The 25,419-nt window shown below is 45.1% G+C and overlaps 1 protein-coding gene across 15 annotated transcripts in view; it reads left to right on the forward strand.

Annotated features, from left to right (window-relative positions):
• The window catches only part of LOC139552369 (guanine nucleotide exchange factor VAV2-like), a 240,608-nt gene that overhangs the window by 211,849 nt on the left and 3,340 nt on the right, over positions 1–25,419 (forward strand). For 4 of the 15 annotated variants that reach the window (XM_071364042.1, XM_071364044.1, XM_071364053.1 and 1 more), the window contains 18 exons: positions 5,451–5,550; positions 7,590–7,685; positions 10,340–10,408; positions 11,216–11,302; positions 13,560–13,648; positions 13,775–13,907; positions 14,257–14,271; positions 14,605–14,714; positions 14,832–14,933; positions 20,504–20,592; positions 20,794–20,807; positions 21,019–21,040; positions 21,357–21,484; positions 21,629–21,700; positions 21,797–21,861; positions 22,705–22,821; positions 24,640–24,727; positions 24,837–24,978. In XM_071364042.1, the coding sequence (XP_071220143.1) occupies positions 5,451–5,550; positions 7,590–7,685; positions 10,340–10,408; positions 11,216–11,302; positions 13,560–13,648; positions 13,775–13,907; positions 14,257–14,271; positions 14,605–14,714; positions 14,832–14,933; positions 20,504–20,592; positions 20,794–20,807; positions 21,019–21,040; positions 21,357–21,484; positions 21,629–21,700; positions 21,797–21,861; positions 22,705–22,821; positions 24,640–24,727; positions 24,837–24,978 (1,538 nt within the window). The remainder of the gene's footprint in view (positions 1–5,450; positions 5,551–7,589; positions 7,686–10,339; positions 10,409–11,215; positions 11,303–13,559; positions 13,649–13,774; positions 13,908–14,256; positions 14,272–14,604; positions 14,715–14,831; positions 14,934–20,503; positions 20,593–20,793; positions 20,808–21,018; positions 21,041–21,356; positions 21,485–21,628; positions 21,701–21,796; positions 21,862–22,704; positions 22,822–24,639; positions 24,728–24,836; positions 24,979–25,419) is intronic. The other 11 variants (XM_071364046.1, XM_071364050.1, XM_071364054.1 and 8 more) reach the window with 6 other exon arrangements.

The raw sequence follows: 25,419 nt of genomic DNA on the forward strand, positions 1-25,419 counted from the left end.
CTAGTTATGGCCCACGGTCTAGTTATGGGCCACCGCTTGGTCTGCCAGCTGATGCTACTTAAGGCCAGGCTTCCACATTACTATGCTGTGTAGGATTAGAGTTGTGACTTGTAGAAGGTTGAACTTCCTACACAGCATAGTAATGTGGAAGCCTGGCCTTAAGTAGCATCAGCTGGCAGACCAAGCGGTGGCCCATAACTAGACCGTGGGCCATAAGCAGGAGCTGATGCTGTTTAGCAACTGGCTAAACAGCTCTTTCCTCCCGCCCTCCCATCACCAGAGCATTGAAAGATGTCAATGACAGGAAATGTTAATATTTACCTTCTGTGACATTCTACTGAATGTGGAACAAGAGGGTTTTTTGGGTAAATGATTCATTTGATTTACACAGTGCTGTGCTGAGCCATGCGTCAGCTGCCTTTGGTATTCAGAAGATGATTGACAGACAAACTCCTGTTGTTTCACTATGAGTGGCTGGCTCTCTACCCGGTAACAGAGCCTGGAGAACCAGGGATTTGGCACCACTCAGATGGCTCTATTCTCATAAAAGCCCCTTGTCGATTGGTTCTAAGGACCCGGCTTCGTTTAATTAATGTTGTTATCTCCGCTTCTAAGTCCCAGTGACCTTTGCAATAATAGGCCAGATTTGTCCTTTCTCTTTGAGAAATGAATAAAAAGCTTTTCAAGTTGTCATTGCTGCGCCCAGTGAATGATGAAAATGTCAATGTTCTCCACAGCACTGCAGCTAATGGCAGCTTTTCTAAAAGGTGCCAAGGCTTGGTGACGGGCTTAATGTACTGTTTAGAGGAAGGCTTGGTGACGGGCTTAATGTACTGTTTAGAGGAAGGCTTGGTGACGGGCTTAATGTACTGTTTAGAGGAAGGCTTGGTGACGGGCTTAATGTACTGTTTAGAGGAAGGCTTGGTGACGGGCTTAATGTACTGTTTAGAGGAAGGCTTGGTGACGGGCTTAATGTACTGTTTAGAGGAAGGCTTGGTGACGGGCTTAATGTACTGTTTAGAGGAAGGCTTGGTGACGGGCTTAATGTACTGTTTAGAGGAAGGCTTGGTGACGGGCTTAATGTACTGTTTAGAGGAAGGCTTGGTGACGGGCTTAATGTACTGTTTAGAGGAAGGCTTGGTGACGGGCTTAATGTACTGTTTAGAGGAAGGCTTGGTGACGGGCTTAATGTACTGTTTAGAGGAAGGCTTGGTGACGGGCTTAATGTACTGTTTAGAGGAAGGCTTGGTGACGGGCTTAATGTACTGTTTAGAGGAAGGCTTGGTGACGGGCTTAATGTACTGTTTAGAGGAAGGCTTGGTGACGGGCTTAATGTACTGTTTAGAGGAAGGCTTGGTGACGGGCTTAATGTACTGTTTAGAGGAAGGCTTGGTGACGGGCTTAATGTACTGTTTAGAGGAAGGCTTGGTGACGGGCTTAATGTACTGTTTAGAGGAAGGCTTGGTGACGGGCTTAATGTACTGTTTAGAGGAAGGCTTGGTGACGGGCTTAATGTACTGTTTAGAGGAAGGCTTGGTGACGGGCTTAATGTACTGTTTAGAGGAAGGCTTGGTGACGGGCTTAATGTACTGTTTAGAGGAAGGCTTGGTGACGGGCTTAATGTACTGTTTAGAGGAAGGCAGACTACTTTTTTAAGTGTTCCCCATGTTGGTTTCCCATACCTTACATTGGCGGCTTGCCACTTTTCCCAAACCCCAAACTCATTTCCGGAGTAATCCGCACCCCTGATAACACTGTAATATGTACTTAGAGGCAAACAGAGAAGTGTTTCACCAGAGGGCGCCGCCAGCGTTCCCCTCCATTTGCTGTGTGCTGGATTTGTTCAGTGGAGGTGAGGAGGTCCCAATGCTTCGTGTCAGACAATATTATTACCTCTCTCTGCAGCCTGTCACTTCTGGTTTGCTGGGAGATTTCCTCGCCAGCCTGACACTGTATCCCAATGCCACTGCAGACTCCCTACAGAGGTGGGGAGAGCAGTAACTCCAAATTGTATTTTCTCTGAAATAATGTGCATGATGGCGTTCCCATAATGAGAGACTGTGTAGCTGCAGCAGGGGCGATATTACTGACCGGAAGAGAGAGAGGAGGAATTTAAAGAGGGAATTTACACTGCACTGACTGAGGAACATGTCCCTCTCTCCCACGGGAGACCTCAGTCTAAAGTGACTGACGTTTAGGGGTTGTTTCCACAACAAGCTGTTTTTACCGTCCATCTTCCGCCTTCACTCCCTCTCTCTTGTCCCTCTCTAGTACTTTAGGCAGTTGGAACTGTACTGAACTATGGCCATATGAATACAACCCTAGACTGTTTGGTTCTTGCCGTTGTCACATCGCAGTAGGACATTTAGTCTAGGACACGTCTTGACAGGCGCTGCTACCCCCGAGACTGGCAGGCAACAGAAGCGGCAGAGGCCAAGTGAATCAGGACTTTTTCCGCTTCACTTCAACACCTTTTCCCCATGACACGTCAAGCTCTTTGAGGGCCTGGCAGAAGCCGTCCTGTAGACAAAGTGCTGCTTGAACATCACAGAGAGCTCATTCCCTTTGGGGCCTTGATCCATGCTGTCGACTGTCTAAAATAGAATCATCATCATCCAGTCTGTATGGCCATTAGAACATTGTTTGGTTAACAGAACCCTCATTACATTCATTTCCGTCCAATTATGCATTAGTTTATACGAGAGAGATGTAATGAAGGGAATGTGTTCATGAGCAGTCGTCTGTACAGTCCATGGTGTTTCTGTGGTGTTGAGGTCTGCTTTATACAGTGGTGGCTCATATTGTTTTACCAGTCCGTCCTGTGAGTTATCCTTACCACTCTTGGATCAGTTTCTCTACTCTTAACATGACGTTTTAGGGTTAGCTTAAGAGTTGAATTGCACAGATTCATAAACCCTGTTACAATGCCTACTATTGACCAAGGCCCCCTTTAAATGTCTATGTTTCATTCCTTTGCTCTACGAGAGAGAGCGAGAGCGAGAAAGAGAGCGTGAGAGAGAGAGAGAGAGAGACTGAGTCACTCACTCACTCACTCACTCGTAGAGCAAAGGAATGAAACATAGAAATTTAAAGGGAAAGAGAAAAGAGAAGTAGTACCTGTTGGTTTCTAAGGGATCTTAACTGCACATGTCTCCCAGTGAGATGTGTCCAGACATCAGGAGAGGCTGTGCCTGTCAGTGTCTCAGGGGCTAATTATGTCTGTGTGTGTACATGGCTTTGTGTGTGAGTGCAGTCATCTGTGTGTGTGCAAACAGTATGTTTGTGTGTGTGTGTAATCATCCCCTTTGTTCCACTGCCTGTATCTGGGAGAACAAAGACAGTGACTCTCCTTTAGAACTGGAGAAACAAGAAAGCCTGTTATTAGAGGGGTCTGTAAGTATTAGCATTAGCACTGTGACATGTCCTCTCTGCTGTGTCATTGTCAGAGCAGGCCCTGTGTCCCATGTTGAGGCCTGTCACTCAGCAGGGGACAAATATCTCTGTTAGGATGGCCTATGTTCGCCGCCTCTCCTGCCTGGTTTTGGGGTGTTTTTAGTGGTGGTGGAGGAGCTCCAGAAAGTGGGCCCTCAGGCACAGAGGCACTGTCCCAGACACACTACACAGGCTACAGGAAACCCTGCTGTGAACGTTGCCTAACCCCCGACCAGCTGAGCTCTTCCTCTCTTGTGCAGGTTTTTCATCTGTCTCCTCCTGTTTTCTCTATATCTTTCTCCCTCGCCCCCCTGCTTTCTGTCTTTCTTTATGTCTGTCTGTCTGTCTGTCTGTCTGTCTGTCTGTCTGTCTGTCTGTCTGTCTGTCTGTCTGTCTGTCTGTCTGTCTGTCTGTCTGTCTGTCTGTCTGTCTGTCTTATTCTTCTTATATCCAAAAGGATTCAAAACCTTGTGTCTAGTCTCAGTGTGTGTCTAATGTACCCGTAATCCATTGTCTCACACTCTCATCACAATATCACTTTCCCCACCAGTCCCTCTACCTTCAACATCACGCTCCTGAAATGGCCTCGTAAAATAAGACCTTCATGTTCAATTAGGTCTGTGACACGTGTCATTAGAGGGTGTGGCTGACACCTGTCCCCGGACCCTCAGGATGCTGAATCTAACTGCCTATGCCTGGCTGCTGTCTCATTATTGACCAAGGCCCCCATTAATCTTCATGAGAGGAGAGGAGCTGTCTCCCTGGTTGTGGATCAGGCCCTAATCATGCCCTTGTTAGCCCCAGGCCTCGCTGTCTCTGACCCAGGCCCAGGCAGAGAGCCTCACAGTGGGTGGCCATAGCTACGTTGCTTGGCCTGAGTTCCAACCATCCAGTCATTACTGGGGTTTAGGGATGGAGAGAGCCGGCCAGATAGTCAGACACTGGATGACTCATCCCTACTCATGGGGATCTAGTTATTTTGTGATTGTTGAAAGCGATACGGAGAGGTTGGATAAGTTAGTAGGCATTGTAAGGGGGTTTGTGCAATCTGCAGGTGCTGAGTTAGGCACTTTGTTTCTGTAAGAGGCTTGGAGAAGGAAGTGGGTAGGGTAGTTCCTATTGTCAAAGCACTCTATTAGTGGCTTATGCTGTAAGTTGAGGATTAAGTTAAAAGGTTTAGTGAAGTTCTGTAGTAGTTGAATTGAAAGAAGAAGATAACCACCGTTGTTTTAAAATATGGGAGACGTCTCCCAGCTCTCTGCAGCAGGGCTCTTGTCACCGTCAAGGATCTGTCAGAGACATGATTAGACCTTAAAAATGGCAGCTCTGCTCCGCTCCAAATTAAGAGAGAGACTGTCAAAAGCGTCAGAGGGGTTTGGCGCTGCCCGTCATGCCAATGCCCTACTTTGAAAAAGGAGAGAGAGAAATCTGTGCCACGCGCGGTGCCATCCTCTAGGCAAGATTACTTTGGACTCGTTCCTGGATGAAGCGATCTGTGTCAGGTGCCCATTATGCCATCTAATGAACGGGCCCTTCATATCCTCACTGGCCCAAATGAACACACTTTCTGCCTAAGAGAACTCTTCTAAGCAATATATTAGAATCACTATCTTTCATTAGTGTACAATAATTCAACTATAATTATGACTTATTGGGTAGACTCGTGTATTCTTCAAAATATTGCCCTGGCTTTACACTTCATGTATTACTTTCCTATTAATATATGCATTTTACATCTGCCCCCTATGGTGGCAAATGGGTCACCCACTGAATTGTTTAAAACTGTAGTAATTATTTGATATCTGACTCTGTTAGCATGGCTTACTCCTCCTTAGTGGCAAAGGCCCAATGTGTTATTACCTAATAAACTGGTCCTTAGAGTCCAAAGCATATTGGTCTATGATGAACTGTGTTGATATTGTGTACCCTTTGCAGGAACCCTACAATAGAATACAGTATATGCTTGTAATAAAACCGTAAGGTTGAGAATAATGGTGGTGATGTAATGTTGTGTGCAGGTTGCTGATCTACGGCCAGTACTGCAGCCACATGGAGACCGCTCAGAAGACACTGGATGAGCTCATCACCACGCGGGAGGATGTCAAGATGAAAGTAGAGGTACACTAACCACACACACACACACACGCACACATATACCATCACCCTCCATCACCATCACCCACCATATACAATCACCATCACCCACCATCACCACCCAGCTGATATCTGCCTAACATTGGAGCAAAGTTGCTTCAAAACCAGCCTTGGTGTTTTGAATCATTCCATTTTACAATGATAGTTTGGCTTCCATCTAAAGCTACTATACTGTAGTAGGACAAACAGCAGTGTCCTGCAAGATCTGATAAACCTGGAATCCCCTGCTGGATCAAATCATGGCCCACTGCTGGCCCAGCCATGCTGCTGGGTTGCACAATTCCGAGTTTTTATATCTGACCCAGTTCCCAACTAGTGTCAGTAGAAGACAGGTCCCTAGGTCCCGGCCCTGAGGCCTGGGGATGTCCTCCTAACACAGTGAAACTCACGCAGAGATCTACAGCACAGTACTGTACTAACTCCCCTCTGTCACTGAGGGACAAGTACCTCCCGGTCAGCCCTAACCACACTAATACATCCTTACCACGGCTGATTGCAGCTGACTGTCTGGAAATAAAACCAAAGGCCACTGGAAGGCTTTGAGAGTGTCCGAGAGAGGACACAGAAAACTTAAACTAGTAACTTCTCTGTAGAAAACGAAACCCAAACCAAAATCAGAAGTGACGATAGGAGAAGGGTAGTTACTAGTGATAGAAGGCTAGCTCTGTGGTAAAGTGGGGGATTAGGGTACATTAGATTAGGGTGTAGGATAGGGGGAAAGCCTGATATTGGGTCTGGGAGCTGTTGACATAATGGAGATGATTATCACCCTGTTATCTGACATATAGAAGGAGGGCTTTGGAATTGATTCTCCCTGCTCAGCCTCACTCTCGGAGCATTCACACACACACATGCATGCGCACACACACAGACACAAATACATGCACGCACGCACACATAGACACACACATGCATGCACTCACACATGCACGCTTACACACACACACACACACTCACACACACACACACACACACACACACACACACACACACACACACACACACACACACACACACACACACACACACATACACATACACACACACACTGACAACAATGTGGCTTTTAAAGTGGATTAGAATCAGAGTTATCCCCTCAGGAGAGAGAGAGACATCAGGCCTGATAATCCCAGTGAACAATGAACGTCTCTTTCTGTAGAGCAGAGGAAAGCATTCAGTATCTACTGGGTTACGATGGCTCATGGTCTGACTCAATGCATTATAATGCAGCTGTATGGCTCTTTGTTTATCTTTTCAGTAGCAAGGACGTTGTTATGGCTATTATTCAGAGAGAGGGAGGAATGTGTTTTTCTTTCTTATACAGTGGAGGAATGTCCGTATCAGTCTGAATGGCTTGGTGTAGTTGTTGTCTAAGTGGTAGGGGCTTGGGACACACAGCTGTTGGTACTGTTGTTGGAATGCACTATTTTATTTGACCCCCCAAGTTTTCTGAGCAAAAATATTATCTTCTTGCGGTCAATTTGCGGTATAGAAATGTTTGTATTGTGTTCCGGCCCCCTGACCACCCATTCAAGAAAAGAATCAGCCTGCGGCTGAATCTAGTGGATGATCCCTGGTCTACACAGTTCCATGTTCTGATACATTGTAGGAATGCATTATATACTGAACAAAAATATAAATGCAAAATGTAAAGTGTTGGTCCCATGTTTCATGAGCTGAAATAAAAGATCCCAGAAATGTTCCATACACACAAAAAGCATATTTCTCTCAAATTTGTTTACATCCCTGTTAGTGAGCATTTCTCCTTTGCCAAGACAATCCATCCACCTGACAGGTGTGGCATATCAAGAAGCTGAATAAACAGCATGATCATTAAACAGGTGCACCTCGTGCTGGGGACAATAAAAGGCCACTCTAAAATGTGCAGTTTTGTCACACAACACAATAACTCAGTAAAATCATTGAAATTGTAGCATGTTGTGTTTATATTTTTCTTCAGTGTAGTTTATGTATTGTGAAAAGTTGTGTTGTTGTTTTGGTAGGAGTGCACTATGAAGGTGCAGGAAGGGAAGTTCAAGCTCCAGGACCTGTTGGTAGTGCCCATGCAGAGAGTACTAAAGTACCATCTCCTACTCAAGGTAAGTACATCTTGTGGTAACACTTAAGCATTAACGTCGATGGAAATAATGTGACACATTCACATAATTCTTCAGCACCATCACTCTTCACAAAAGAGGACATTCTTTCAGACAATTAGAAAATCCTGAGTATTTCTTGGTATAGAGGTTGAGTATGCTAGGTTTGTTAAGGCTGAATCTCATGTGGCCACTCAGTGTACATCCTGGTGTCCCTCCGTTTCCCCTCGACCCTGGTCCTCTTCAAGCTCATCACAGGAGCCTGCTGAGGGGAGGACGGCTCATAATAATGTCCGGAACAGAGAAAATGGGATGGCATCAAACACCTGCAAACCAAGTGTTTGATGTATTTGATACCATTCCACTAATTCTGCTTCAGCCATTACCACAAGCCACTTCTCCTCAATTAAGGTGCCACCAACCTCCAGTGATGTCCACAGACATGGTTTAAACATACACACAGTGTGGCCACTCCAGTCCACACAAACAACCAATGGAGCCTTGTTTCCGGGAACTCTCCCTTAATAGTCATGCTAGTACAGTAGTCATGTATAAAACAAGCTGGCCAGGCTGCCTGATTCAAAACATGATTAATTAACCAGACCAGGCCAATAATGAATGAGGTGGGGCTAGCTGATGACGTGGGTATGAAGAGAGTAGACGTGAGCGGAGCATATGGCAGGTGATGATGGGGGGACTGCAGTGTGTGGTTTGTTTTTCATCTCAGACTGGGCTGACTGGGCTGACTGGCTGACTGGCTGACTGGCTGACTGGCTGACTGGCTGGCTGACTGACTGACTGGCTGACTGGCTGGCTGAATGGCTGAATGGCTGACTGACTAACTGGCTAACTGACTGACTGACTGACTAACTGGCTAACTGACTGACTGACTGACTGACTGACTGACTGACTGGCTGACTGGCTAACTGACTGACTAACTGGCTAACTGACTGACTGACTGACTGACTGACTGGCTGACTGGCTGGCTGACTGGCTGACTGGCTGACTGGCTAACTGACTGACTGACTGACTGACTGACTGACTGACTGACTGACTGACTGACTGACTGACTGGCTGGCTGACTGGCAGGAGATTCAGAGAAGAGAAACTGTGTTCAAATCAGCCATGCTCTAATCACATTACATGCAGGCCCATTTCACTCCTTCCCAGAGCTTTGTGGTTAAGGATTAATATGCCGTGGTCCCAGGGCATTCAACTGACAGGCTGTGTGTGTGTGTGTGTGTGTGTGTGTGTGTGCGTGTGCGTGTAAGCCTTAGGGCACATCTTTACTGTGATTAAGCCATATCTGGTCTTTGTCAGAATTACACAGTACACAGCTTATACTGTAGCAAATCATTCTGTCTTCAATGACATGGCCAGCAAGCCTAAACTAGCCAACACACACATACCATGTACTGTATAACTCACTCCCATATTATCTTCCCACACTTACCCTTTCTCTAGAAAACTGCTGAAGCATGCATAAAGTCCACCTGAAAGTGTCAGTTATAACATCACATGCTCTATATTAGCATTTCCCAACTCCGGTCCTCCAGTACCCCCATCAGCACCTGATTCAACTTGTCAACTAATCATCAAGCCCTCAATGAGTTGAATCAGGTGTGTTTGTCTGGGGCTACAACAAAACTGTGTACTGTTGGGGGTACTGGAGGACCAGAGTTGGGACCCCCTGCATTATATGCACAGATGTTCCACTAGTACAGTACCTCTGAGGGGCAGGGAGAATATATGTGGACTGGCTTTAAATAAACCTCATTGTTTGCTGTAGCGTCCATATTTGTAGAAAAACATATTTTGTGTTGACGAAGTTTAGTGAGGGTTCATATATGTTATATGAGTGTAACTGGGAGGTTTTCTGTTTCCCTCCCTGGTGTGGTGTTGTCATACTGAGATATGTGAATGTTTGTATAGAGTGTGTAGTAGTGTATTGTGAGTGTGTGTGTAGAGTGTGCGGTAGTGTATTGTGAGTGCGTGTGTGTGGAGTGTGTGGTAGTGTATTGTGAGTGTGTGTGTAGAGTGTGCGGTAGTGTATTGTGGGTGTGTGTGTGTGGAGTGTGTGGTAGTGTATTGTGAGTGTGTGTGTAGAGTGTGTGGTAGTGTATTGTGAGTGTGTGTGTAGAGTGTGTGTGCTTAGAGTGTGTGTATGGTAGTGTATTGTGAGTGTGTGTGTGCGTGTAGATTGTGCGGTAGTGTATTGTGAGTGTGTGTGTAGAGTGTGTGGTAGTGTATTGTGAGTGTGTATGTAGATTGTGCGGTAGTGTATTGTGAGTGTGTGCGTAGAGTGTGTGTGTAGAGTGTGTGGTAGTGTATTGTGAGTGTGTTTGTAGAGTGTGCGGTAGTGTATTGTGAGTGTGTGCGTAGAGTGTGTGTGTGTAGAGTGTGTGGTAGTGTATTGTGAGTGTGTGTGTAGTGTGTGTGGTAGTGTATTGTGAGTGTGTGGTAGTGTATTGTGAATGTGTGTGTGTGTGTGTGTGTAGAGTGTGTGGTAGTGTATTGTGAGTGTGTGTGTGTAGTGTGTGTGGTAGTGTATTGTCAGTGTGTGTGTAGAGTGTGATATTGTATTGTGAGTGTGTGGTAGTGTATTGTGAATGTGTGTGTTGTGTTCTTCACTGATGGAATGTAACTTCCCCTTACAGGAGCTGGTGAGTCATTCAACTGACCGACCTGATAGACAGCAGCTGAAGGAGGCGTTGGAGGCCATGCAGGTGTGTGTGTGTCACAGGAGGCTGCTGAGGGGAGGATCATAATAATGTCCGGAACAAAGAAAATGGAATGGCATCAAACACCTGCAAACCAAGTGTTTGATGTATTTGATACCATTCCACAATTCTGCTCCAGTCATGACCATGAGCCACTTCTCCCCAATTAAGGTGCCACCAACCTCCTGTGGTGTGTGTATATGTGTTTGTATGTTTCGGTTTCTCTCTGTGTGTGTGTGTGTGTGTGTGTGTGTGTGTGTGTGTGTGTGTGTGTGTGTGTGTGTGTGTGTGTGTGTGTGTGTGTGTGTGTGTGTGTGTGTGTGTGTGTGTGTGTGTGTGTGTGTGTGTGTGTGTGTGTGTGTGTGTTTTTGTCTAACTATCCTTGTGGGTACCAGAAGTCCTCACAAGGATAGTAAAACAAGGAAGATTCGGACAAGTGGGTCCCCATGAGGAAAAATGTTATTTTAATCTTTAGGGTTTAGGGTTACAATTAGGGTTAAGGTTAGAATTAAGGTTGGGGGTTACGGATAGTATTAGGATTAGGAGTTAGGGTTAGGTATCATTTTAGTCTTAGGGTTAAGTCTTAGGGTTAAGTGTGCGTGCGTTAGTCTTAGGGTTAAGTGTGCGTGCGTGCGTGCATGTGTGCATGCTTTCTTTAGGGTATTCCGGGTATGATCATCAACCATTGTGACATTTTTCTATTCATTCAAAAGGGTTGCTTATGTGCATAGCTATACATTATATTATAGCTTTAATTCAGCTGCCAGGATATAATAGATGTTATTCAGGTGTAAAAACGATGTGTCTCTGAAGGACTTGGCTATGTACATCAATGAAGTGAAGAGAGACAACGAGACCTTGAAGAAGATTAGTGAATTCCAGAACTCCATCGAGAACCTTGTAAGTAACTTGATTGTTGTAAACGACAGCAATTTTCTACAATCAGCACTGATGTTTCAATCAATAAGGAGTGTTGACCCTTTGTACGTTGTCATGTTGGCGATTTAAATCAAATCATATTTTAAATCAAATTTTATTTGTCACGTGGTTCATAAACAACAGGTGTAGACTAACAGTGAAATGCTTGTTTACAGGCCCTTCCCGACAATGCAGAGAGAAAGAATAGAGAAATAATTGAAAAGTAACAATAAATACACAATGAGTAATGATAACTTGGCTATATACACAGGGTACCAGTACCGAGTTGATGTGCAGGGGTACGAGGTAATTTGGGTAGATATGTACATATAACTAGGAATAAAGTGACAGATAATAAACAGTAGCAGCAGCGTATGTGATCAGTCAAAAGAGTGCAAAAAGGGTCAATACAGATAGTCCGGGTAGCTATTGGTTAACTATTTAACTAACTATTGATCAGTCTTATGGCTTGGGGGTAGAAGCTGTTCAGGGTCAAGTTGGTTCCAGACTTGGTGCATCGGTGCCGCTTTCCGTGCGGAATCAGAGAGAACAGTCTATGACTTGGGTTACAGTCTTTGACGCTTTATTGAGATTCTCAAATATGTTTTTACTGTCAAATATTTATTGAGCAACAGAGAGTGATTGCCCATCCCCCTGGCCCCGACACACTCCTTCTCCCCAATTTCGTGATATCCAATTCGTAGTTACAGTCTTGTCCCATCGCTACAACTCTCGTTCAGACTCGGGAGAGGCGAAGGTCAAGAGCCATGCGTCCTCCGAAACACGACCCCGCCAAGCCGCACTGCTTCTTGACACACTGCTCGCATAACCCGGGAAGCCAGCCGCACCAATGTGTCGGAGGAAACCCTGAATAAATGGCGACCGTGTCAGTGTGCATTCGCCTGGCCTGCCACAGGAGTCGCTAGAGCGCGATGGGACAAGGACATCTTGGCCGAACAAACCTTCCCCTAACCCGGACGACACTGGGCCAATTGTGCCGTCTCATGGGTCTTCCGGTAGCGGCTGGTTGCGACACAGCCCGGGATCGAACCTGTATCTGTAGTGACGCCTCAAGCACTGCAGTGCCATAGACCACTGCGCCACTTGGGAGGCCTATGTGCAGATAGTTAAAGTACAAAAGGGAAAATAAATAAACATAAATATGGGTTGTATTTACAGTGGTGTTTGTTTACAATGTGTCTCTCTCTCTCTCTCTCTGTCTATCTCTCTCTCTGTCTCTCTTTCTCTCAATCTCTCCTCTCTCTGCTTGCTCATCCCTCGCTTCCACTTGTCGCACTCATCTGCAATTATCATGTCTCTCATAAATCATTTATTCTTCCAGAGTGTGAGCAGAGTATCTTTTTAAGTCTCAACGAATCCCAAACTAAAATGTTCCGTACAAGGCAGTGTTTAGTCTAACAGCAGATGGCTTTTATTGGCCTAGATATGTGCTTTAGATGAAGCCTCAGAGACAGCCACAGGCTGCTATTTTAGATGTTCTGCCTGTCTTGTCAGTCTGTCTGTCCTGTACGTATGCTCATTGTATCACTGACATGAAATCATTGGTGTAGCCAACACACCCTGCAGGGAGCTGTACAGCCACTGGTGAAAGAGTCATGAATGTCATAATGTTATGGTAGCAGAATAAAATGATGACTCACATTTCCCATTTTGACATCTTGATGTTTAATATATCATAAATCAGTTCAGTACCTCGGCCGATGGCAAAATGTATTCATTGAGATTCCACTAGGTTAGATGAATAATTCATACAATTGCGTAAAGTAGACAACAATGTGCTGCTCTTATCCATACCTTCTGTTAGTACCACCACTCATATTCATCACTGAAAAAAACAGCATTGCTACATCTGTTTTTAGACACCTAAATGAATGATATCTATCCAATGATTCTTCAAGAATGTAACTTCCCGATGCTTCATGAGCATTTGTCATACCCCATCATAACCAAAATATCCGCTTGTTTTACTCCTTTGTTTGTGAACAAGGTATATGTAAATAAACACTGTATAACCTCAAAACATGGTTAAAACTATAATTTTGATATCATGGATTGTCATTCCTTATATCTATAGCTTTGTCTATGAATTTGAGAGTGGTTGCATTTGTCAAGCCCCATCCATCGGCTGTTTACCAAATCAGTGGCAGGGTACCCGCTTTTTAATTGTTTGAACTGCAGATTCCCGCTTTAATCCAGGCATGTGTATATGTGACCCAAGCAGCAGGTCAAACTGGAGGAGTATGGCAGACCAAAGATAGATGGAGAGCTCAAGGTGTCCTCCATAGTCAACCGAACAAAACAGGACCGGTGAGTAGTCAAGCTTCACTATCAAATTCAGACTTACTGAATGTGTGCTATGTGATTATCAGCCTTTCTTATGGACAACACATGTGTTCAGAACACTAACTGATGTTCTACGGTTCCTTTTCCAAGGTACATATTCCTGTTTGATAAAGTGGTCATCGTGTGCAAGCGGAAAGGCTACAGCTATGAACTGAAAGAGATCATTGAGCTGCAGTCATACAAAATGTCTGACGACCCCATGAACAACAGGGACGTGAAGAAGGTAGGCAGCAGCCTTGAGCTGCGATTTCTCCTAACACCCTGCTGAAGAGACACACTCAGTCCAGGTTCTGCAATGTCTTAGCAATCATTTCAAAGGGTGTCCTTGAGGTAGAACTGCGGTGACGGTCACTTCAGATAAGCAGGCTCATGTGTAATGCATTGAAGTGTCAGATCTGTATGCGTTGTGCCGGCCTATGCTCTGAAGAACATGTAAATGCAATGAAGGTCATTTACAATACAGGCCGTGTGCATTTTCCACCAATCTAACCATTCTTTTGAATCTGCATGTGTGGTCGTGTGCATGTGTAACTGGGTCTTCTCTGGTGTGTTTCTCTTTGCATGCATACCAGTCCAGTGGAAAAATGGTAAGCTGAAGCAACCCTTAACTCATCTTCTCATAGCAGCCAGTGTGTGTGTGTGTGTGTGTGTGTTGGGTGTAATGCTATGATTGCATGTGCACCCACTGGCTATGTGATTCTCTTAACTTTTTGTCAGATGCATTGCCATGAGTGAACACTGTCTCTTGGTTAGCTCCAAAGGGAATGTGTAGGCTATAGAAAGTGCATTTTGTTAGTATACATGATTTTGGGGGGGAATTTGTTACAATCCCCATCGTCTCTCCCCCACCACTCTCTCCATCTACCTCCATATTTCTTTCTCTCTACCATCCTTTCTTCATTCTCCCTCTCTCTCTGCAGTGGTCCTATGGCTTCTACCTGATCCACCTGCAAGGCAAGCAGGGCTTTCAGTTCTTCTGTAAAACAGAGGACACCAAGAGGAAATGGATGGAGCAGTTTGAGATGGCCATGTGGGTACAGTAGTAGGCCTATAGAAGCAGCATGCACTCGAGTGGATCTTTCAGACTAATCAGATCCATTTCATTCAAACTCACTATGTATCATGTATGTTTCCTCCAATCCCAAAGGTCAAACAGCAAGCCGGAGAAAGCCACGGCCAATCAGCACAACTTCCAGATGCACACGTTTGAGAAGAACACCAACTGCCGAGCCTGCAAGATGCTGCTGAGGTGAGTCTTGGCACCAGCCGCAGGGCTCCTCCCATGTACCGGGCCTTATCATGCACTTAGTTGACGGATGACAGCACTGTTTTCTAAAGGGATGTTAGTGGTACTTACTGACGCTACACACTTACTTTGATATTCAGTCTTTTGAGCTTGCCAGCCTGTCTAAACTCCCTGAATGACAAATCACTCAGCCTTTGAGTCTTTTTGATTTGACTGACAGCTCGAACACCCACGGAAACAGTCTAAAAGCCAACCATTACAGTAGGCCTGCATCTAAGTTGACAATGTGAGTGCAGCTCCAGCGCTATGCTGTGCACTCTTCTGGCTTCTCCTACAGTGGCTGTCTACACTCTACACTCCATGCAATGTATTGACCCAAAAACCACATAGTAGCAACGCTGACCTAAATTCCCTCCCCGTGCTGTGAAAGGGACCAGTGTGCTGCTACCTCTAGCTGCTAACTGCTAATTTCATTAGTAGCCCCAGTGTTTTAGTCTGATGTATGGTGCTGGCTATTGGACATGACAGCGTATACACTGCAGAGCATACACGTGCCGTATTTTACATAACGTAAAACGTAATCCACTTGATTGTGTGGCCTGAAGAAAAGAGTGGAACGCTTACGGTGGATGTAGTACATTGACTTTATGGCTATTTGGCGGGGGCTTTTATTCACAGCGACAGTCAGTTAACACAAATAGACAGTGTTTGGCCACCCAGGAATCAAACCTGAAGCAGTGTAGTGTATAGTGCATTCGGAAAGTATTCAGAACCCTTGACTTTTTCCACATTTTGTTACATTACAGCCGTATTCTAAAATCGATTCAATTATTAGTTTTTTTCATCAATCTACACACAATACCCCATAATGTCAAAGCAAAAACAGGTTTTTAGAAATGTTTGCAAATTGATTAACACCCCCCCTCCCCAGAAATACCTAATTTACTTAAGTATTCAGCCCCTTTTCTATGAGACTCGAAATTGAACTCAGGTGCACCCTGTTTTCATTGATCATCCTTCAGATGTTTCTACAAATTGACTGGAGTTCACCTGTGGTACATTCAATTGATTGGACAGGATTTGGAAAGGCACACACCTGTCTATAGTATAAGGTCCAACATTTGACACTACATGTCAGAGCAGTTTCTCTGTGGAGATAGGACAACCTTCCAGCAGGACAATCATCTCTGCAGCACCAATCAGGCCTTTATGGTAGAGTGGCCAGACGGAAGCAACTCCTCAGTAAAGGGCACATGACAACCTGCTTGGAGTTTGCCAAAAGGCATCTAAATACTCTCAGTCCATGAGAAACATGGTGATGGCAACTCCATGCTGTGGAGATGTTTTTCAGCGGCAGGGACTGGGAGACTCGTCAGGATCGAGGGAAATATGAACGGAGCAAAGTACAGAGAGATCCTTGATGAAAACCTGCTCCAGAGCGCTCAGGACCTCAGACTGGGGTGAAGGTTCACCTTCCAACAGGACAACAACCCTAAGTACACAGCCAAGACAACAACGCAGGAGTGGCTTCGGGAAGTCTCAGAATGTCCTTGAGTGGCCCAGCCAGAGCCCGGACTTGAACCCGATCAAACATCTCTGGAGAGACCTGAAAATAGCTGTGCAGCTACGCTCCCCATGCAACCTGACAGAGCTTGAGAGGATCTGCAGAGAACAATGGGAGAAACTCCCCAAATACAGGTGTGCCAAATTTGTAGCGTCATACCCAAGAAGACTCGAGGCTGTAATCACTGCCAAAGGTGCTTCAACAAAGTGCTGAGTAAAGGGTCTGAATACTTGTAAATGTACCTCTGTAACAATGGCACGGAGAAGAAGGCTGACATTTTACGTTTCCCCAACCGATTGTGTTTTTTTGTTTGTTTGCGTTGTTTGTAATTTATGTTTTTTCTTAATTTGTACATAATGTTGCTGCTACCGTCTCTTATGACTGAAAAGAACTTCTGGACATCAGGACTGCGATTACTCACCACGGAGTGGCAGAATCCTTTTTTTCCTTTAACGAGTCTGATTAGCCCGACTCTAATGATATACTGCTTTCTCGGGAACAGGCCCAGATCCCCGTTATTTGCGTGAAGAGGAGACGGAAAAAAGGGACCAGAGGGCGGGCTGCATTCTGAGAATTCGTAAGCGATCAAATAAACCCCCACTTCCTTCCATTCTGCTAGCAAACGTACATTCTTTGGAGAATAAAATCGATGACCTACGCGGAAGATTAAACTACCAATCGGACATTCAAAATGGTAATAACTTATGCTTCACGGAGTCGTGGCTGAACGACGATACTATCAACATACAGCTGGCTGGTTATACGATGCACCGGCAGGATAGAACAGCGGCTTCTGGTAAGACAAGGGGCGGCGGATTATGTATTTTTGTAAATAACACATGGTGCACAATATCTAAGGAAGTCTCGAGTTATTGCTCGCCTGAGGTAGAGTATCTCATGATAAGCTGTAGACCACACTATCTACCTAGAGAGTTTTCATCTATATTTTTCATAGCTGTTTACATACCACCACAGACTGAGGCTGGCACTAAGACAGCATTGATTGAGCTGTATACGGCCATAAGCAAACAAGAAAACACTCATCCAGAGGCGGCACTCCTAGTGGCCGGGGACTTTATTGCAGGGAAACTTAAATCCGTTTTACCACATTTCTATCAGCATGTTAAATGTGCAACCAGAGGGGAAAAAACTCTGGACCACCTTTACTCCACACACAGAGGCGCAGACAAAGCCCTCCCTCGCCCTCCATTTTGCAAATATGATCATAATTCTATCCTCCTGATTCCTGCTTACGAGCAAAAATTAAAGCAGGAAACACCAGTGACAAGATCAATAAAAAAGTGGTCAGATGAAGCAGATGCTAAGCTACAGGACTGTTTTGCTAGCACAGACTGGAATATGTTCCGAGATTCCTCCGATGGCATTTAGGAGTACACCACATCAGTCATTGGCTTCATCAATAAGTGCATCAATGATGTCGTCCCCATGGTGACCGGACGTACATACACCAACACGAAACCATGGATTACAGGCAACATCCGCACTGAGCTAAAGGCTAGAGCTGCTGCTTTCAAGGAGCTGGACTGTAATCCAGAAGCTTATAAGAAATCCCGCTATGCCCTCCGACGAACCATCAAACAGGCAAAGCGTCAATACAGGACCAGATCGAATCGTACTACACCGGCTCTGACGCTTGTCGGACGTGGCAGCGCTTGCAAACCATTACAGACTACAAAGGGAAGCACAGCCGAGAGCTGCCCAGTGACATGAGCCTACCAGACGAGCTAAACTACTTCTATGCTCGCTTCGAGGCAAATAACACTGAAACATGCATCAGAGCACCAGCTGTTCCGGAAGAGTGTGTGATCACGCTCTCCGCAGCCGATGCGAGTAAGACGTTTAAACAGGTCAACATTTACAAGGCCACAGGGCCAGACAGATTACCAGGACGTGAACTGCGAGCATGCGCTGACCAACTGGCAAGTGTCTTCACTGACATTTTCAACCTCTCCCTGTCCGAGTCTGTAATACCAACATGTTTTAAGCAGATCACCATGGTGCCTGTGCCCAAGAACACTAAGGTAACCTGCCTAAATGACTACCGACCCGTAGTACGCACGTCTGTAGCCATGAAGTGCTTTGAAAGGCTGGTCATGGCTGACATCAACACCATTATCCCAGAAACCCTAGATCCACTCCAATTTGCATACCTCCCCAACAGATCCACAGATGATGCAATCTTTATTGCACTCCACACTGGCCTTTCCCAGCTGGACAAAAGGAACACCTATGTGAGAATGCTATTCATTGACTACAGCTCAGCGTTCAACACCATAGTGCCCTCAAAGCTCATCAATAATTCTAAGGACCCTGGGACTAAACACCTCCCTCTGCAACTGGATCCTGGACTTCCTGACAGGCTGCCCCCAGGTGGTAAGGGTAGGTAACAACACATCCGCAACGCTCATCCTCAACACAGGGGCCCCTCAGGGGTGCGTGCTCAGTCTCCTCCTGTACTCCCTGTTCATTACATTTTACATTTAAGTCATTTAGCAGACGCTCTTATCCAGAGCGACTTACAAATTGGTGCATTCACCTTATGATATCCAGTGGAACAACCACTTTACAATAGTGCATCTAACTCTTTTAAGGGGAGGGGGTTAGAAGGATTACTTTATCCTATCCAAGGTATTCCTTAAAGAGGTGGGGTTTCAGGTGTCTCCGGAAGGTGGTGATTGACTCCGCTGACCTGTTCACTCATGACTGCACGGCCAGTCACGACTCCAACACCATCATTAAGTTTGCCGATGACACAACAGTAGTAGGCCTGATCACCGACAACAACGAGACAGACTATAGGGAGGAGGTCAGAGACCTGGCCGTGTGGTGCCAGGACAACAACCTCTCCCTCAATGTGATCAAGACAAAGTAGATGATTGTGGACTACAGGAAAAAGAGGACCGAGCACGCCCCCATTCTCATCGACTGTGCTGCAGTGGAGCAGTTTGAGAGCTTCAAGTTCTTTGGTGTCCACATCACCAACAAACTAACATGGTCCAAGCACACCAAAACAGTTGTGAAAAGGGCGCGACAAGACCTATTCCCCCTCAGGAGTTAGAAAAGATTTGGCATGGGTCCTCAGATCCTCAAAAGGTTCTACAGCTGCACCATCGAGAGCATCCTGACTGGTTGCATCACTGCCTGGTATGGCAACTGCTCAGCCTCCTACCGCAAGGCACTGCAGAGGGTAGTGCGAACGGCCCCGTACATCACTGGGGCCAAGCTTCCTGCCATCCAGGACCTCGATACTAAGCGGTGTCAGAGGAAAGCCCAAAAAATTGCCATAAGACTCCTGAACATCTAATTAAATGGCTACCCAGACTATTTGCTTCCCCCTCTTTTACACCGCTGCTACTCTCTGTTGTTATCATCTATGCATAGTCACTTTAATAACTCTACCTGTACATATTACCTCAACTAACCGGTGCCCCCGCACATTGACTCTGTACCGGTACCCCCCTGTATATAGTCTCGCTATTGTCGTTTTGCTGCTGCTCTTTAATTATTTGTTACTTTTATTTCTTATTCTTATCCATATTTTTTTTAACTGCATTGTTGGTTAGGGGCTCGTAAGTAAGCATTTCACTCTAAGGTCTACACCTGTTGTATTCGGCGCATGTGACTAATACAATTTGATTTGATTTGAAATGTGATATTTAAGTTTTTTATAAATTAGCGAAAATGTATTAATACCTGTTTTTGCTTTATCTATATGGGGTATTGTGTGTAGATTGAAGAGGGGGAAAAAACGATTTAATCAATTTTAGAAGAAGGCTGTAACGTAACAAAATGTTGGAAAAGTCAAGGGGTCTGAATACTTTCCAAATGCACAGCATCCCATATGGTGCATGTTGTACAGTATATTTTATTTAGAGTGGTGTTTAGATAAAGACATGTCCTAGCTGGTCAGGAATGATCCTGTGCATGATTGGCTTGTCAGTGTCTGTCTTTTCCTCACCCCTGACCCCCCCACTGTCTGTGTCTCCAGGGGGATCTTCTACCAGGGGTACTACTGTTCCCGCTGTGGGACTGGAGCTCATAAAGAGTGTCTAGAGTGCATCACCATCTGCAAAATCAGTAGGTTTACTTTACACTCAACTCCAGTACTATACATTACAGTGGAACTACACAGGTATAAGAGCAACTTCATGTGAAGTGTTACAGACAAGTCTCCCTAGATACAGACTGTCCAATGGGACATTAATAAATACTGAGTTGTAACATTTTGTTGACCGACTGCTCTTTCTCTTCCTTTCTCTTTCTCTCTCATTTTTTCAGATCCACTCGACACGGTGAGTGTTTCACCCCCCCCGCTTCTTAGACATTCAGCTTCATCACCCTTTGAAAAATGCAATCTATTGTTTCATGAAGAAGTTCTCATATTGCTGTTTTATTGATAAATGATTGATACATATTTTTGGTTGTGTAGCATCATAACGCTATAACTCCACTGTGGAGCTCCCTTATCTTGACCCTGTTATGTGTTGATCCTTCCTTTTTCAGGACCCTGGACTACCGTCATCAGGTAGGAATGCTGTGTATACAGGAATTCACGTAGCACAGTGTAATGTTACTCAGTCAGAAATCAAAACAATGTACAGCAGACTTCGATAAAGATTGCTATCAAGCTGTCAAACTAACTTGAAGTTGTTTGGAAGGTGGATTAGAGCTACAGCTCTCTGCTTCCATCTAGTGGAAGACTACAATGCAAGCGCTGATTAAGTAGACTAATACAAGCGATGGAAGTGTTGAGATGTATATGGAGAATTCTGTATAGTCGTCATAGCCCATTGGAAGAGTGTTTAGTTTATCTTACAGTATGCATTTTATCCTGGCTTTAGGCCCTAAGATGGTGGCAGTAAGGAACTATCATGGGACGCCTGTTCCTCCGGGGAAGACTCCACTCTCCTTTCAGACAGGGGACTTCATCGAGCTGCTGAAGGGGGAACCTGACACCACCTGGTGGGAGGTAAAATCACTCCCTCCCCCCTATAAATAGTGACTATAGGTTATCACCTAACATACACATTCTGAGGAACATTCATATCATTCTCCTATATCTATCCATAGCAGCAGAGTTGTTGTATATCAACACCTAGTGTCTCTCTCCCAGGGAAAGCTTATCCAAACCCAGAAGAGTGGCTTCTTTCCTAACAACTGTGTAAAGCCTTGTTTGGACCCCAAGGTAAAATACCACTCAAACATACACATTAATTCACTCACTAATGATTCTACTCTATTTATGAACTCTCTAATGCTGATTTTGTTGTTGTCACCACAGCCTTTGTTCCAGTCCTTCCCCAGCCGGCAGCCCTCAAGGGAAACAGACTACTATGGATACCCCTGGTACGACCCTTCACCTTGGATACATCATACATGTTTCAAAAGTTGGGATGTCCTCATTTTGAAATGATGATTCAGTGTAGTTTGAAAGCACTATCTTCTCATTTCTCTGCAGTAAATAAATTGTATTACTGTGGTATTATTATGTTAGGTCAGTGCATTACTATGTTAGGACAGTGCATTACTATGTTAAGACAGGGCATTACTATGTTAATACAGGGCATTACTATGTTAAGACAGTGTATTACTATGGTAAGACAGTGTATTACTATGGTAAGACAGTGTATTACTATGTTAAGACAGTGTATTACTACGTTAAGACAGTGTATTATTACGTTAAGACAGTGTATTACTTTGTTAAGACAGCGTATTACTTTGTTAGGACGGTGTATTACTATGCTAGGACGGTGTATTACTATGCTAGGATGTGTATTACTATGCTAGGACGGTGTATTACTATGTTAGGACGGTGTATTACTATGCTAGGACGGGGTATTACTATGCTAGGACGGTGTATTACTTTGCTAGGACGGGGTATTACTATGCTAGGACGGTGTATTACTATGCTAGGATGTGTATTACTATGCTAGGACGGTGTATTACTATGTTAGGACGGTGTATTACTATGCTAGGACGGGGTATTACTATGCTAGGACGGTGTATTACTATGCTAGCTCGGTGTATTACTATGCTAGGACGGGGTATTACTATGTTAGGACGGTGTATTACTATGCTAGGACGGTGTATTACTTTGCTAGCTTGGTGTATTACTATGTTAGGATGGTGTATTACTATGTGTATCTGTAGTCCTTCAAGGACCTGTGTTCCCCCTCAATGTCCCGTCAGGTTTGCTGGCAACATGGAGCGGACACAGGCTGACAACCTGTTGAAGTCCCACAGCAGTGGAACATACCTGATCAGAGAGAGGACTGCTGAGGCAGAGAGGTTCGCCATCAGCATCAAGTGAGTGTTGTTTACCATTTGCCCTAGGAAAGGTACATAACAGGAGACTTCTCTGTATCTATAACATTATCAAACCTCCATTCCTTTGCGTACTTTATAGTGCAAGTCACTTTATTGAATGACTCAATCTTTGTAGTGTACAGTCGTGGCCAAAAGTTTTGAGAATGACACAAATATAAATTTTCACAAAGTCTGCTGCTTCAGTGTCTTTAGATATTTTTGTCAGATGTTACTATGGAATACTGAAGTATAATTACAAGCATTTCATAAGTGTCAAAGGCTTTTATTGACAATTACATGAAGTTGATGCAAAGAGTCAATATTTGCAGTGTTGACTCTTCTTTTTCAAGACCTCTGCAATCCGCCCTGGCATGCTGTCAATTAACTTCTGGGCCACATCCTGACTGATGGCAGCCCATTCTTGCATAATCAATGCTTGGAGTTTGTCAGAATTTGTGGGTTTTTGTTTGTCCACCCGCCTCTTGAGGATTGACCACAAGTTCTCAATGGGATTAAGGTCTGGGGAGTTTCCTGGCCATGGACCCAAAATATCAATGTTTTGTTCCCCGAGCCACTTAGTTATCACTTTTGCCTTGCGGCAAGGTGCTCCATCATGCTGGAAAGGGCATTGTTTGTCACCAAACTGTTCCTGGATGGTTGGGAGAAGTTGCTCTCAGAGGATGTGTTGGTACCATTCTTTATTCATGGCTGTGTTCTTAGGCAAAATTGTTAATGAGCCCACTCCCTTGGCTGAGAAGCAACCCCACACATGAATGGTCTCAGGATGCTTTACTGTTGGCATGACACAGGACTGATGGTAGCGCTCACCTTGTCTTCTCCGGACAAGCTTTTTTCCGGATGCCTCAAACAATCGGAAAGGGGATTCATCAGAGAAAATGACTTTACCCCAGTCCTCAGCAGTCCAATCCCTGTACCTTTTGCAGAATATCAGTCTGTCCCTGATGCTTTTCCTGGAGAGAAGTGGCTTCTTTGCTGCCCTTCTTGACATCAGGCCATCCTCCAAAAGTCTTCGCCTCACTGTGCGTGCAGATGCACTCACACCTGCCTGCTGCCATTCCTGAGCAAGCTCTGTACTGGTGGTGCCCCGATCCTGCAGCTGAATCAACTTTAGGAGACGGTCCTGGCGCTTGCTGGACTTTCTTGGGCGCACTGAAGCCTTCTTCACAACAATTGAACCACTCTCCTTGAAGTTCTTGATGATCCGATAAATGGTTGATTTAGGTGCAATCTTACTGGCAGCAATATCCTTGCCTGTGAAGCCCTTTTTGTGCAAAGCAATGATGACGGCACGTGTTTCCTTGCAGGTAACCATGATTGATAGAGGAAGCACAATGATTCCAAGCACCACCCTCCTTTTGAAGCTTCCAGTCTGTTATTCGAACCCAATCAGCATGACAGAGTGATCTACAGCCTTGTCCTTGTCAACACTCACACCTGTGTTAACGAGAGAATCACTGACATGATGTCAGCTGGTCCTTTTGTGGCAGGGCTGAAATGAAGTGGAAATGTTTCTTGGGGAATCAGTTCATTTGCATGGCAAAGAGGGACTTTGCAATTCATTGCAATTCATCTGATCACTCTTCATAACATTCTGGAGTATATGCAAATTGCCATCATACAAACTGAGGTAGCAGACTGAAAATTAATATTTGTGTCATTCTCAATACTTTTGGCCACCACTGTACTTTGCCAGGAAGTTGTCATACAGTTTGGGATGCCTTTAGAGTTAGATCATGCCCACTCAGTCCGTTCCCTGTGATTCCTCTCTCGTCACTGCAGTACTTTTGTTTCCGACAGGTTCAATGATGAAGTGAAGCACATTAAAGTCATTGAGAAAGACAGCTGGATCCACATCACTGAGGCTAAGAAGTTTGAGAGTCTACTGGTAATATAGCTTTCATCAATCAGTCACATAATGTCCTCTTACTACTTCTAATGCTTATATGATTAATGAAGGACCCTATTGCTTCTTTCTCTTGTGTTCTGTCTGACAGGAGTTGGTGGAGTACTATCAGTCTCATTCGCTGAAGGAGAGTTTCAAGCTGCTAGACACAACATTACGATATCCCTACAAATCTAAAGAACGGGGGCCGGCGTCGCGGGCCAGCACCCGCTCTCCAGGTGAGCCCATCCCTGGTGAGCCTTCCTCCTCCCTCTTCCTCTACTCTCTGACAATACAGACATCCCTATTCAGAGTTAGTGTGTGCATTCTACGGAGTGTGCAGGGCTATGGGCACAGAGTTAACTGACAGGGACAGGCTGCCGGTTTGTTTCTCCTCCCGCCTCTCTCCTCCCACAACAGGAGACACCAAGCCAGGCCAGTCACCCTGCAGGGCTCGGTCCCTCCCAGAGTCACCACTTCCCCTGACCTAACCAACCCGCCAAAGAGAGAGTGAGGGGGGAAGGCTGGGTTGGGGTTCCTGGCAGCTGTCTCAGGCCCTGAGCTGGCTGGCTGGCCAGCTGAATAGGCTCTGTTGAACACTCTTCATCATTAGATGTGTAATAAATGATTTGGCTCTGCTCTCTGGTCTGGCCAGCCTCCCACATAGTCTTTCTCCCTCTCCAGCCAGGTCCATC

This window comes from Salvelinus alpinus, chromosome 24 (genome assembly GCF_045679555.1).
Source record: "Salvelinus alpinus chromosome 24, SLU_Salpinus.1, whole genome shotgun sequence".
Taxonomy (NCBI): domain Eukaryota; kingdom Metazoa; phylum Chordata; class Actinopteri; order Salmoniformes; family Salmonidae; genus Salvelinus; species Salvelinus alpinus.